The sequence below is a fragment of the Schistocerca serialis genome, chromosome 6 (genome assembly GCF_023864345.2).
Source record: "Schistocerca serialis cubense isolate TAMUIC-IGC-003099 chromosome 6, iqSchSeri2.2, whole genome shotgun sequence".
Classification (NCBI taxonomy): Eukaryota; Metazoa; Arthropoda; class Insecta; order Orthoptera; family Acrididae; genus Schistocerca; species Schistocerca serialis.
This window is the reverse complement of record NC_064643.1, coordinates 120,020,053-120,034,070: the sequence shown is the minus strand read 5'-3', so window position 1 is coordinate 120,034,070 and position 14,018 is coordinate 120,020,053. Positions and strand designations below refer to the sequence as shown.

Here is a 14,018-nt window from a genome sequence, read left to right as displayed (position 1 = left end):
ATGTGGAACAGAATTGAATATGTGTGTGTGTGTGTGTGTGTGGGGGGGGGGGGGGGGGGGGTGTAGTCTAATTCTGATGGAGGCCTATTTGGACAAAAGCTTTGCTTGCCTTTCTGCGACTCAGCATCTCCGCTATACGGTGAGAGCAATTATCCTTTTCTAGTATTCTAACTAATATTGTCATTTTTGTAAGTTATTAATAAACAGAAACTGGATTTTCTGGAGATTTGTAACCATGTGTGCGTACGCGTGCGCATGTGGTTTTGTTTTTGTGTTTCGCGCAATGGTGAAAATTTTGGTAGTTTAAGTATAAAGTAAACACTACATATTGTGAGAAAATTGGGCAGTTTGAAACAATGCATAAATTTCATGAAAGATAAAATTCTTATTGTTGATGTTTTACTTTCTGTGATGACTGCATGTACGTTAATCTGTGAGATCAGTTGGTAGCAAACAGCTACATAAGAACAGTCAGTGACAACTTCCAAAAGGTTAGGTTAGGTTAGTGTTGTTTTAACGTCCCGTCGACAACGAGGTCATTAGAGACGGAGCGCAAGCTCGGGTTAGGGAAGGATGGGGAAGGAAATCGGCCGTGCCCTTTCAAAGGAACCATCCCGGCATTTGCCTGAAATGATTTAGGAAAATCACGGAAAACCTAAATCAGGATGGCTGGAGACGGGATTGAACCGTCGTACTCCCGAATGCGAGTCCAGTGTGCAAACCACTGCGCCACCTCGCTCGGTCACAACTTCCAAAACTAATTGCTTGATGAGATAAGTATTGTAACAGCAATGATCGATACGTTTTGGGCAATGTAGAGCTATAGAAAACACAATATACTTTCTGCACAACTTCACTTTCTTAAGCAGTTACTATACTAATACAATGAAACAAATAAATACGGTGTGGGTTTTTTCTTGGAGGTTATCATAAACCGCTACTGCAGAATACTGCTCTTGAGATTGCTTTTCTGTAGCAGTGTGCTTTTCACAAATGAAAATCTTCCTATTAGATGCAGAGATTGAGAGCATTAAAAAAAACTATTACCACCATATTCACTCTTACTCCAAATACATGGAATGGCATTTCAAGGGTGTTGTCAGCTACTTGTGCTCTATGTTATGAGCTCCACAGCAGTGTTCAATTTGTTGCAGACTACTTGACCCACCTTCTGGTACATGTGTAAATTCTGCCAATTTACGGAAGATTTTGGATTCCGTTTTTTTGTACATATATAGCAGAAACTTTATTACGAGCAGTCAGCTGTTTAAACTCCTAGTTACAATGAACTTTCGAAAGATGTCACTGTGAAGGATTACAACTCAATCGACACAATTTGAAAACATAGCATTTTATTCCTTTATGATGCTCTCAAAGACTCTGAAGATCTGTGCACATAGTATGTGGAACAGAATTGAATGTGAGCTGCAAGTTAAGATGCCGCATCAGTGGTAGTGACTTATGTATTGGCTTAAATAACTATCATGAGAAGGGGGTTACTACTAATCTCGAAACTAAAATGATTTAGATGAAGATGGACAACACTGATGGTTACTTTAATAGACCACCTGCTTCAAGTGTTACAGTAACAGAATACTTCACTATAACTTAAAATATATTGCACATAAATTTCCCTTTATGATTTCAACTTATTAGCTACAGAGCAGAAGGCTCACAAGGAACAGGCAGCAGGGAAATAGGCATATGTGAACCTGTTTCATGCTACAGGGACCAACTTGCTGAAGCAGCGAGACACTTCTTATGGCCAAATTTGAATCATATCTTTCAGTCTCTAGGTACTAAAAATGATTAAACATAAAAGTATAGAATTAAACTTACTGGTATATGTGTCTAAAATTGACGACAAACATCTTCACACTTGCCAGTGAACAAAGATCTAACTCAATGAAATTACATCGAGCATTTGGTCTTTCAGCTTGAATTCTTGCTATAGCTGCCTCAGCCCTCGACTGACTGCGACAAGCAAATACTACGATGCATCCATGGAATGCTAATGATCTTGCTGTTTCATAGCCTACAAAAACAAAAACTGCAGATTAGTATTTAAATACATGACATAGACACTAATACAGTGTGCCTCAAACCATTTGGGTGAAATTGAAATGGGTGATAGTGGATGAAAAAATTGATTTTATTGAGACGGGGAACCAACAGCTGGAAATGCATACTTGTTGTGTTATGGACATACAAAGCATACACCGCATGACAACAACATAGCTCATAATAATTGTTCAATGTGATAACTGCCAGTCTCAATGCATGCATGGCAATGGTGTATGAAGTTCTGCCGCACTCTTTCAAAGATCACTAGTGTCTGTTGTGCCAGGAGACACAAAGCTTGGCCTCTAGCAGCAGGTCTTCATCCACTTCTAAGGAGGTTTCACACACCAATGCTTGACGTAACCCCATAGGAGAAAGTCCAGAGATGTGACATCCAGCAATCGTGCAGACCATGGAACAGGACCTCTCCTTCCAAACCAACAATGAGAGTATGTATGCCTCACTGCTGCTGTTACTGTTAAAAACATAATCAATGGTGAATGAGACCTTCTCTGTAAACAATACAAACTGTACGAAGTTATGCTCTACAGCACTGTGGTGGATAAAACACTGACAGAAGTGAATGCAGGGCTCACTGTCTGTTGACCCCAGTGCTTGCACATGTTCTACGATAGGGATGCAATAGTTGTTCCACCAGCACTCTACACACTTTTACTTCCAAGTGTGCATTTCATGGCCACACTGAAGGGTGCTTGTTGCTGGATGGTTGGCCACACAATCCAACACTGTGTCCTCAAAGTCTGGTGTCTGGACATGTCTTCGGTGGAAATCTCGGCCAGCTCTCTGATCCGTGAATGATCCCATCTCTTGTAAGTTGGTATCCATGGAGATAGACTTCTTCCAATTAGTACCCCTGTTCGGAAAACATTCTCTGCACATTTGTGCTGATTTACAGACACCACATCCTGCCTCACTGTTGTGTACATAGTTCCACGTAGTCAGCGCATACACAACTTTCCCACTAGAGCGTGCCCCGCTAAGCACAACAGAGCAGGTGCAGCGCTGGTCTGTCTCCGCACTATGAGATGGCGCTGCCTTAGAGACAGACCAAATTCTGCTTCCGCCGATCCACGTATTAATATATAATGCAGCCAATGAGACTGCTGCTAACGTAGAACCTTTTCTCCTAGCGGATCACACTCGCGCAGTGATACATGAACGCGCGAGGTATTATAACGAGTGTAGAGACCTCCGATTAGTCAGTCTGCATTTGTCTGCACCAGTCTGTACCAGTCTATAGTCAAGTTTCAGTCTGCGCCTAATAAGATTATCATATTCCTGTACATAGCCATGAAGATAAATGCATAGACACTTTGTCAAGTATCAGAGATATGTGAGAATAAGATCAACGTACCAAGAACAAAGGAACTTCAGATTGTCAATTGTAAACAGCATCCGGAATCAAGTTATGTAATGTCTATGCTTTTTATTATTTTAATAAATGTGTGTGAAAATTAATCAAGTTGTGTTTAAAGTTGGTCACCTTCAATCTGCTACTCTAAGCGTGCAAGTGACATTTCTATCGTCTGACCTAATGGCAGAAGATAAACACGCCACAATAAGACCACGAGACATATTGCTGACGCCTACTTCATTAGAGCGACAAGTCAAATAATCTGATGGTGTGTGAACCGAAGGTCTTACAGTACGCACACCACACTCACTGTACATTAAATGCTTATCTGCCAACTCTCATAATGAGTAACGTTCCATCTTCAACTGTACACAGTAACACAACTCACTATAATCACGTCACAAACTGTCTGATGCAATGGGCAACTTGTAATGGATCTGGGAGATGTTATTTTTTTACCGTATTTGTTGATACTGAATTGAAAATGTTTTCTTATATTTTTGTCAGAATTTATTATAATTTGTCTTATTATATGTTAATTTACTTCTGTTTTTGAGAGTAAAAGCATATTGATTACTATTAGAAAATGTATTTAAGAATAGCAAAGAAACTGATTGTGTAAAATATCTTTGACGTTGGCGTAGTCTTTGACTATAGTCAGTCCGAGTCGGAAGCTAACTCTTGGTGTGTGTTGACGGAAGAACAATGTGAAGGTCGCAGTCATAAATAATTTTGAATTATGTTAACTATTATTTTTGTATTATCTGAAAAGAAGAAACTACATTGGAAGAAACTGTATTTGAAACACCAAAATGAGAGAAACACGTTGAACCACGTCATTTTCTGCAGCCGACAACGATGCATTGTGGAATCATACTTAGACAACTGAAGCCAAGACTTATATTTGCTTGCAAACGTCTAATGGAAAAGGTACTGTCACGAAATATGGCAAATTTAAGTTTATAAAAAAAAAATAGTGACCATATTTTCAACTTGTGTAATAGCCGGGAAGCCATATTTCAACTGGAGACTGTAGCCGGGATATTGTGTTCACGAGATCTTCAACAGTGCTACGAGGAAGAAAATTTTTGTGTGTTAATACCAGTTTCTTCAGAATGTGTGTTACAGTGTTTGTGTTCATCGGGAAGTAAAAGTTTTGGAGAAGAAATGTTTCGGCGAAAAATATAATTTTCGACAGAAGAAAATACTTCAAGAATTTTGGTCAACAATCACATGGATGGAAAACGTGGTTTTGCAACAGTAGAAGTGTGTTCCAGATAAGTCACGAAACCCTCGTATTTTGTTAAAACAATATTTTTATCTTGTTTTATATTGTTGTGTGTAAATTTTTGTTCTTCACAATGACTTATGAGATTTTCGAGAGTATTGTGCCTAAAGTAGAAAGTAGTAATTTAATAGACTTCGAACATCAGGACAGGTCAAATGAAAGAGAAAGAACCGATCAATTTGATTTAAAAAGTTTTCTTGTAAATTTCACGAAAGAAATTAAACAGTCAGTTGACGACAATAAGACTTACTGGGATGAAAAAATTGATAACATTTTGTTGCAATTCCAAGCAGTCAATACCCAAGTGGGTGAGCTTTCGAACAGAGTTGGCAGTGTTGAGGAAAAAATTGAATCTGTGGAAGCAAAAGTAAATGAAAATGATGTTAAATTGAGCGGTGAAATTAATACTGTAAAAAATGAGTTACTGGTAGATAGGGAAAGAAATTTAATTGATTTTAATGAGATAAAAGGGGAAATTAAAAATTTGGATGAGAATACAAAAGTTTTAGTTAAAAATGTACAACAAGAAACTGACAATCGTTTGGTTACTCTAGAAGAAAAAGTAGAATGCTATGATTTGGAAAACAAAAAATCTGTCAAAAAACTTGGCGAAAAAATTGAAAGTTTTGACATTGAATTTCAAAGCAAAAATTACAATGTCAACACGTGTAATCTTATATCTAATATTCCAGTGAAGCACTTTTCGGTAGATGGGCCCTTACATCCCGTTGATTTTATGCAGTATTGTAAGGATTGTTTTTTACCTCACTCACCAGATGAAATAAAAATTAAATTTGTGAAAAAATTCTTGTAAGGGGAAGCTTTGACTTGGGCAAACCAGATTGTAACTTTAGGGATGACCTTTTCAGAATTTGAATCAAAATTTTTGGAAAAAATTTGGGATGATTTTAAACAAACTAGAATCAAAAGTGAATTTTTGAATGGGCGAAACTATAGGGAATCAGATGGGAACATGAAACAATTTTGCAAAAGTGAACTTCAAAAACTTATTCATTTAACAAAACCTTTGGATGACTTGATCAAAATTGATACCTTAAAGAGAAGATTGCCATCAGCAATGCAGTTGAGTTTAGTTCATTGTCCTGATAGTAATGTAGAGCAGTTTCTCAATTATATTGAAAAGTTGGATAGGGTAACAACAAGAACACACAGTGGGTTTATTCAGAAAGGTAATGGTCAAAATTGGGGAAATGACAACTTTCAAAAAAGGGAACAAAACAATTATCATGGTGTCAGTCAAAATTCAGGGGGATATAACAATTTTGAAAAGAAGGACCATAATTTTTATCCAGAACAAGAACAACATTTTCTCGTTAATAATCAACAAAATAGAGAACACTTTAGGGATCAAAATCACAGAAATTTTGATAGAAACTACCAACAATCAGGTAATGTTTGGCATAGGAATGGGATCAGAAATGTTGATCAGAGACATTGGCAGAACCATAATTAGCAGTTCAAACAGGAACCGGAAATAAAAAACGAGTAGACGCCCCCTTGAAGGTCCGCAAGGTTGAGGCAGAAGGTGAGCATGATGAAAGGACCAATGGATGTGACTATCATAAACCCAAACAGGTCAGTTCCAAACCTAAGCTATCACATGAGGTGATTAGTTGTTACTTATTGAAGAAATTTCAAGAGGAAAATAATAATGATAAAGATAACATTTTCAATACACAAGAACATACAGTAGATACAAGTAATTGTGATTCATTTAATTTAACAGAGTTTTACACTTGGGTAGAAAAGAACAACACTTTGTCAGATGATGTAATTTGTAGTAGTTCAGAGATGTGTGTGAATGAAAGAGAGAATGCATGCTGTGAGAATGAAAATGTTGGTGAAAGGGATCTGGTAACTTTAGAAAGGGGAAATAATATTTTGGGGGATAATTTGATTGTGTATGACCTGAATATGTGTAATGATAATGATGTTGTTGATAAAGTTGATAATGATGGTAATGGTATTGATGATGATGTTGAGGAAAGGTATTTCATTAGTTTAAATAGGGAGTTGGGTATACACATGGTTGAAAATGGATTAAATAGTGAGAATATTATAGAAATTCCCAGGGATGTTACCAGGATGAATAAAGCTCACAAGCTGGATGTGTCTAAAGTGTGAATTTTGATGTTCTTGGTAAAGAATCTGATTACACAAATAACGATGACACATGTATAACTTCTAACCTAAGTGAAACTTTTACAGATACTAATGATACACACACATTTCTTATGAATATATGGCTGAACAGTGAAACTATTTCTTTTGACAAGAACTTTAGAAAGATGCTTATTAATGTATGTGAAACTGTGTGTCCTGAGTGGTGGAAAAAGATGAGATATTTTATTTTTGAAAAGCTGAAGGATAAGTACTTCAATAGTATACAATGTGATTTGGATGAAAATTCTTGGCTATTTGAGATAATAGAGAGTACTAATGACAATTTTGTATCTTGTGCAAATTTTATAACTGTGACAAATAATACATATAATGGTATACCATATGATTCTGATAAGTATAGGTTTGGGGAAATTGAAAGTGATTTATTACATGAGAATACAGGTTCTGAGAAAAGTGATCAATTTTGCAGTCCTTATATAAAAGTTCAAATTGGGTCATGGATTGGTAAATGTTTAATTGATACAGGAAGTGAGATCTCGGGAATATCTGAAAGATTAAGCAAAAAATTGAAAGTGGGGAAAGATTATGTTGAAATGCCAGTTGTTGGGGTAAAGATAAAAGGTGCTACTGGGAAGAGCAGTAAATTGGTAAAAAGCCAGGCTTTAGTGACACTTTTAATTGAAGGCAAGTTGTTCACACATGGATGTTTTGTAATTCAGGAATTTAATGAGGATTTTCTTTTGGGTATGAATTGGATAGTAAAAGTAAATACAGCATTTGATTGGGTTGGAAGAAAACTTTTGATAGAAACTAGTGAAAGGGAATACATTCAGACAAATTTTGTGACACACTTGGTGATCAGAGTAATGGAAATTTTGACAGTATTAATTTACTAAAAGAAAATAGATTGGAGAATATTGAAATTCATAGATTTGATACTGATGAAGTTGAATTTGGGAATTTAGTAAATTTGAAAATTTCAGAAACACAAAATTTATCTGGGGAGCAAAAACAACAGTTAGAAAATCTGCTGTGGGAATACAGTGATGTTTTTAGTGACATACCTGGTAGGGTAAAGGGTTACCAGTGTGAGCTTCAGGTAAAACCTCATGAACCATTTTTCATAAAACCATACACTATTGCAATATCAAAAAGACCTGCTGTTGAGAAAGAGCTGAAAAAGATGGAAGGATGTAATATAATAGAAAGGAGTATCAGTGCATATAATAATCCTCTAGTAGTAGTTTTGAAAAAAGATGGTGGAGTAAGATTGGTTTTGGACTCTAGACACTTAAACAAAATTTTGTTCAGACAGACAGACCATCCTGAAAATATTGATGAGTTACTCTATAAATTTACAGATATAAAATATATGTCAAGTTTGGATCTAACTTCGGGTTTTCATCAGGTACCACTTTCGGTTAATACTAGAAAATATACTGCTTTCTTGTACAATGGTAAGAGTTACCAATATTGTGTTGTGCCATTTGGGTTAAATTCTTCTGTTTCCGAATTTATAAGAGCTTTGGATCATGTACTGGGGCAAGAACTTGCGTCTAAACTGATAATCTATGTAGATGACATTTTGGTTACAGAGAAAAATTGGGAGGAACATTTTTTGATTTTGAAGTCAGTTTGTGAAAAACTTAGAAAAGGGGGGATGACATTGAAATTAGAGAAATGTAAATTTGCAGTTTCTGAATTAAAATTTTTGGGTCATGTTGTCACAGACAAGGGAATTTTGGCAGATCCAGAAAAAATTAAAGCAATTTCAGAAATTCCTATTCCTAAGACTAAAAAACAATTAAAGTCGTTCTTTGGGTTATGCGGTTATTACCGAAAACATATAAGTGATCAGAGTCTGAATGCACCATGTTTAAGTCAGTTACTTAAGAAAAACACTGTTTGGGTTTGGGATAAAAGTTGTCAGGAAGAGTTTGATAAAATTAAGCAAGAGTTGAGGAAGCAACACTTATTACACAGACCTGATTTTAATTTATCATTTTGTTTGAACACTGATAGCAGTAATTATGGGCTTGGAGCAGAGTTATTTCAAGAAAGAGTAGAGAATGGAGTTAAGATAAATTGTACTATAGCATTTGCAAGCAGAATGTTGCTCAAGCATGAGAAAAGTCATAGAAAATCCACACCCTAATGCTTATCGTTTGGTGTAGCCTAAGTCAAAGAAATTATTTGGTCTCAGGAATGTTGTCTCTTTAAAACTGTATAAACAGAAATCATAATTTCAAAAATTTAAATAATCTATTATCATCTAAAACAAAAGTCCTCCACTGGAATACGCTTGTTAGAACAAAACTACCTGTACAACCAAGTATGTATATTTGCATGTATAAATTAATAATTTGAAGTCACATGTTAATTGAAACTGATGAAAAAAAACACTGATGTAACAAAGAATGAGAGAAAGATTTATTTTTACTTTTTTACAAAAAAAGTCTCCCTAGTGAGCATTTCTGAATTTTTCTAATTTTGGAAGCTAAGTCTTCCTTGCAGGTGAAGGCATGCATGTGAGGACATGCATGCAAAGGTATAAGTTTCAAAACCAATTTTAGATAAAGCCTCATGATATATGAGCAGTTTATTGTTGTTTATACTGATGTTGTGGGGAGCAAAAGTACTCTTCATAAAAATGTGACTTGTAGTAATATTGTAGTAGAGAGGAAAGTGTACATAAATAATTGTAAAAAATTTAGATAATACTGATGTATCTTTAGCTGTACTAAAAGAAGAAAATCATAAAAAAAATACAAAATAAAAAAACCATGAGTAAAATAAATTTAAAAAGAAAATCATAAGAAAAAAAATATACAAAAAACAAAAAAGAAACCATGACTAATAAAAAAATATAAAAATTTAAAAAAATCAGAAGTTAAAATATATATATATATATATATATATATATATATATATATATATATATATATATATATATATATATATATATATATATATATAAAAGGCAAATATAGAGAAAAACACATTACACTATATATGTGCAGTATCATTTTTACTGTTACAATATGTAAGCATAATGAAATTAACATTAATATAAAAAAAAATTAATTAAATCTTATTCTAGGAAATGAGTTTTACCTTTCTATTATTTTCAATCTGTATGCTGTATGTTAGAATATTTCTCATGTATGTTTTATACCATGTATATTTGTCATGTTAAATAATTTCTTTACTTGAAATTTTTGTGTATGGGATTGATGGGGAAGTATCATTGCAACAACAGCCAGTAACAAGTCCACAGATTCAAAGAGTCCAAATTTGGAAGAGGTTATCAGACTGCATCATTAATGTACTAATTGTGTAATACAGATCCATCACTGAGTGTTGTCGGGATTTTGTTGTATATGTCCATAACAACAAAAGCCCTGGGGAGCAGTTGTAATGGATCTGGGAGATGTTATTTTTTTACCGTATTTGTTGATACTGAATTGAAAATGTTTTCTTATATTTTTGTCAGAATTTATTATAATTTGTCTTATTATATGTTAATTTACTTCTGTTTTTGAGAGTAAAAGCATATTGATTACTATTAGAAAATGTATTTAAGAATAGCAAAGAAACTGATTGTGTAAAATATCTTTGACGTTGGCGTAGTCTTTGACTATAGTCAGTCCGAGTCGGAAGCTAACTCTTGGTGTGTGTTGACGGAAGAACAATGTGAAGGTCGCAGTCATAAATAATTTTGAATTATGTTAACTATTATTTTTGTATTATCTGAAAAGAAGAAACTACATTGGAAGAAACTGTATTTGAAACACCAAAATGAGAGAAACACGTTGAACCACGTCATTTTCTGCAGCCGACAACGATGAATTGTGGAATCATACTTAGACAACTGAAGCCAAGACTTATATTTGCTTGCAAACGTCTAATGGAAAAGGTACTGTCACGAAATATGGCAAATTTAAGTTTATAAAAAAAAAATAGTGACCATATTTTCAACTTGTGTAATAGCCGGGAAGCCATATTTCAAACTGAAACCAGGGATACTTGTGTGCATGTGGCCAGGTTAATGCGCTGATGTGATGCTTATGGTCATTACATTACACATGGTATGAGCTAAGTTGTATACAGAATGTTTATGATGTACACTGTTTATCACCAACTGCCTGCTCCAGTGTTCAACAGTCACCTGGGGCCTTTGTGAGATTGTGGGAGAACGGCATGTGCTGTTGCAATACATGCACAAGACTCGTGGTTGTCTCTTTGAACAATTACTATGAGCTACACTGTTGTTATGCGGTGTATATCCATAACACAATAAATACAAATTTTTGACCATTGGTTCCCAATCTCAATATAATCAGATATGATCAGTTGTGGACCCATAGAAACCTGTTTCAGTTTGACTCAAAAGGTTCGGGACACCCTGTATTTTACTCTTGTCAGCACTGTGTTGATAAACTGTGACAAGTTAAACAGGGTGCTAGATTATAAACTGACTGAGACAACTGATTTTCACAGGCTGTAACAACTGAGCCACCTACCAGAGCAGATTGAGTGGAAAATAAAGAAAAAAAGAAAAAGAAAGGCTATTTGCCCGGCACCTGGCAGAAGCATATCAACTTAAGGATGCTCTCCCGTAATGCTACAGCCCTACTTCTTCCTCATAGCCTATATTGCCTGTTTATTATCTGAAAATACAATGTTTACAGAAGGATCTTGCACTCATATGAGGGTGGCTTGAAAAGTTCTTGGAATCACCACGAGAGGTCAGTGGTAGCGCGAGTTGTTCACATGATATTCACTGGACTGTTGCCTGTAAACACATGCCATGTCGGTGTTCTTGGAAGAGAGCTGTGGCGGTGATGTGGCTCTATTGTTGTTTTCACGTAGTGATTTGCAAAGATGGAAAAAATTGAGATTTGAACAGTGACTGAATACTTTGTAAAGAAAGGTATGAAAGCAAAGGACATTCGTGCTGATTTCCAGAATACACTGGGGGACTTTGCTCCTTCATATTCAACTGTTGCCAAGTGGACAAATGAATTTAAATTTGGTCTGGAGAACTTAGATGATGATCCGTGCAGTGGTCAGCCAAGATGTGTCACTACTCCAGAAATCATTGCAGAAGTGCACAAAATGGTCATGGAGGGTCGCCAATTGAAAGTGCGTGAAATTGTGTCATCTGAAAGGATATATCACATTTTAACTGAAGAATTAGAAATGAAAAAATTATCTGCAAGATGGATGCCACAACTCTTGACACATGCCCGCACACACATGCCATTGCCATGGCAAAATTACATGAACTAAGTTATGAACTGTTGCCACACCTGCCTTGTTCACCTGCTATGGCTCCATCAGACTTCCATCTGTTCCCAAAACTGAAAATTTTTCTTGGTGGTTGAAGATTCACTTCAAACATAGAATTGATAGACAGAGTTGACAACTATTTTGCAGGCTCTCATTTTAAAGATGGGATCAAGACACTGGAACATCATTGGACCAACTGCATTAATCTACAAGAAGACAACATTTAAAAATAATAAAAAGTTTCAGTGATGTAACTACTTTTTTTCTATTTGGTTCTGAGAACTTTTCAAACCACCCTCGTACTTCTTAGCTTCTCCAAGTCCAGCCTTTCCTGTTAGTTATGTACTTTGTTCACTCGAAAGAAATGTGGGGGCTAACTTTTTCTGCCTGTTCATCCAGCATGTTTATCTATTCTACAGTAGTCTCTCTCTCTTTCTTGACAGGGTCATCAGATCACTGTTGAATGCAAGACAGTTGATTCTAACACTGTTTTCTGAACCTTCAATTTTAACTTTGTTCAGTAACGCTTCCCCATCTAATTCCTTTTCCCTTCTTGGACAACGTTCCCTAAAACACAATTGAATAGAACTGGAGAGAGTCCATCACTCTGTCAGACACCAGTTTTAATTAAATTAGTTCTCACATGAAAATTTACTTTTGAAAATATCTGTGTCAAAGCTTAAGACATCAAACAGTACTTCCAAATCATTCAAATCACAGGCTTTTTGGCTGTCAACAAAGACACTACCTGATCCTTCGAGATGTAATTTTCCAATACTCTTTTCAAACTACAGATATGCTCAAAGCAGGATCCGCCTTTCCTGGCTCCAGCTTGATCAAGATTACTGAACGCAGCACACAGGTCATACTTCTGCCGGAAGAATGTTTATGAGCAGCATTTTGGATTTGGTCTGTAACATCGCCTTTAATGTCATGACCTAAGCACAATTCAGCAACATGAAGGTGTTCAAAGAATTAAACCATCATAACACAATATACGTGTAATAATACAGCTGAGGTAGTTTTTATTAATCATTAACAGCTTGATAGTTACCTATTTAATGATCTAGTGTTTCCACCAGCCTCACCTGCAGCGCTTTGGAGAATACCTTGTAAGTTTGGGGTACAACAGAAATGTCATGGTAGTTGTTGACATCAGTTTGCTTCTCCATAGTCAAACAATGTTAGCTAGTTAAAATGTTTCTTAGCTTTCGCAAGTTCACAATTTACTTGTTTTGTGTTTTTTCTCTCTCATCTGTTACTTCTACATCAAGCCATATTTTCATAATTCCTTAGAATTGACTTTTGTTACATCACAGCATGTGAAGAGCCCTTTCTTATCATCATGGATAGCTGCCTAACATTTTGGGCCTAAAAATATAGTCTTCCACTGCTAGGACAGGAATATTTCATCTTCCTCTTGCACAGGCTGACCACATGTACGGTGAAGTTTTAGTACATAGTACCAGAAACTGATATGAAATGAGTTGATCTGAAATTCTGTGTTTGTGTGGCATTTGACCTGGTGCCGTAAGAGTTATTACTTTTTTTGTTTGGTCAATGATATGGTAGCAGTGAACTCAAACAGAACTGATTTTTGCACATGCACAATTTTTTAAACAGACTGGGAGATGGGTGGTAGCCAGTCTGCAACAGAGTGAAAACTAGGTTCTCTAGTAATGGATTGCCATAAGCATCCTACATTTCACAATGTCTGTATTGGGTATTATACTGTTCATATATAGGACATGCCAAAGTGAAAACATAATATTCACAAGACTGGTAACAAAGCTTGGTACACACTGTTAAACACCAAAAAAAGCTAGCAATTGTAATCAGAGTTCCCATCATTTGTTG

General features: G+C 35.6%; 1 protein-coding gene across 2 annotated transcripts in view; it reads right to left on the bottom strand.

Annotated features, from left to right (window-relative positions):
- Window positions 1-14,018, bottom strand: part of LOC126483773 (WW domain-containing oxidoreductase) — a 145,759-nt gene that overhangs the window by 88,190 nt on the left and 43,551 nt on the right. For both annotated transcript variants that reach the window (XM_050106927.1, XM_050106926.1), the window contains exon 4: window positions 1,840-2,035. In XM_050106927.1, coding sequence (XP_049962884.1) covers window positions 1,840-2,035 — 196 coding nt within the window. The remainder of the gene's footprint in view (window positions 1-1,839; window positions 2,036-14,018) is intronic.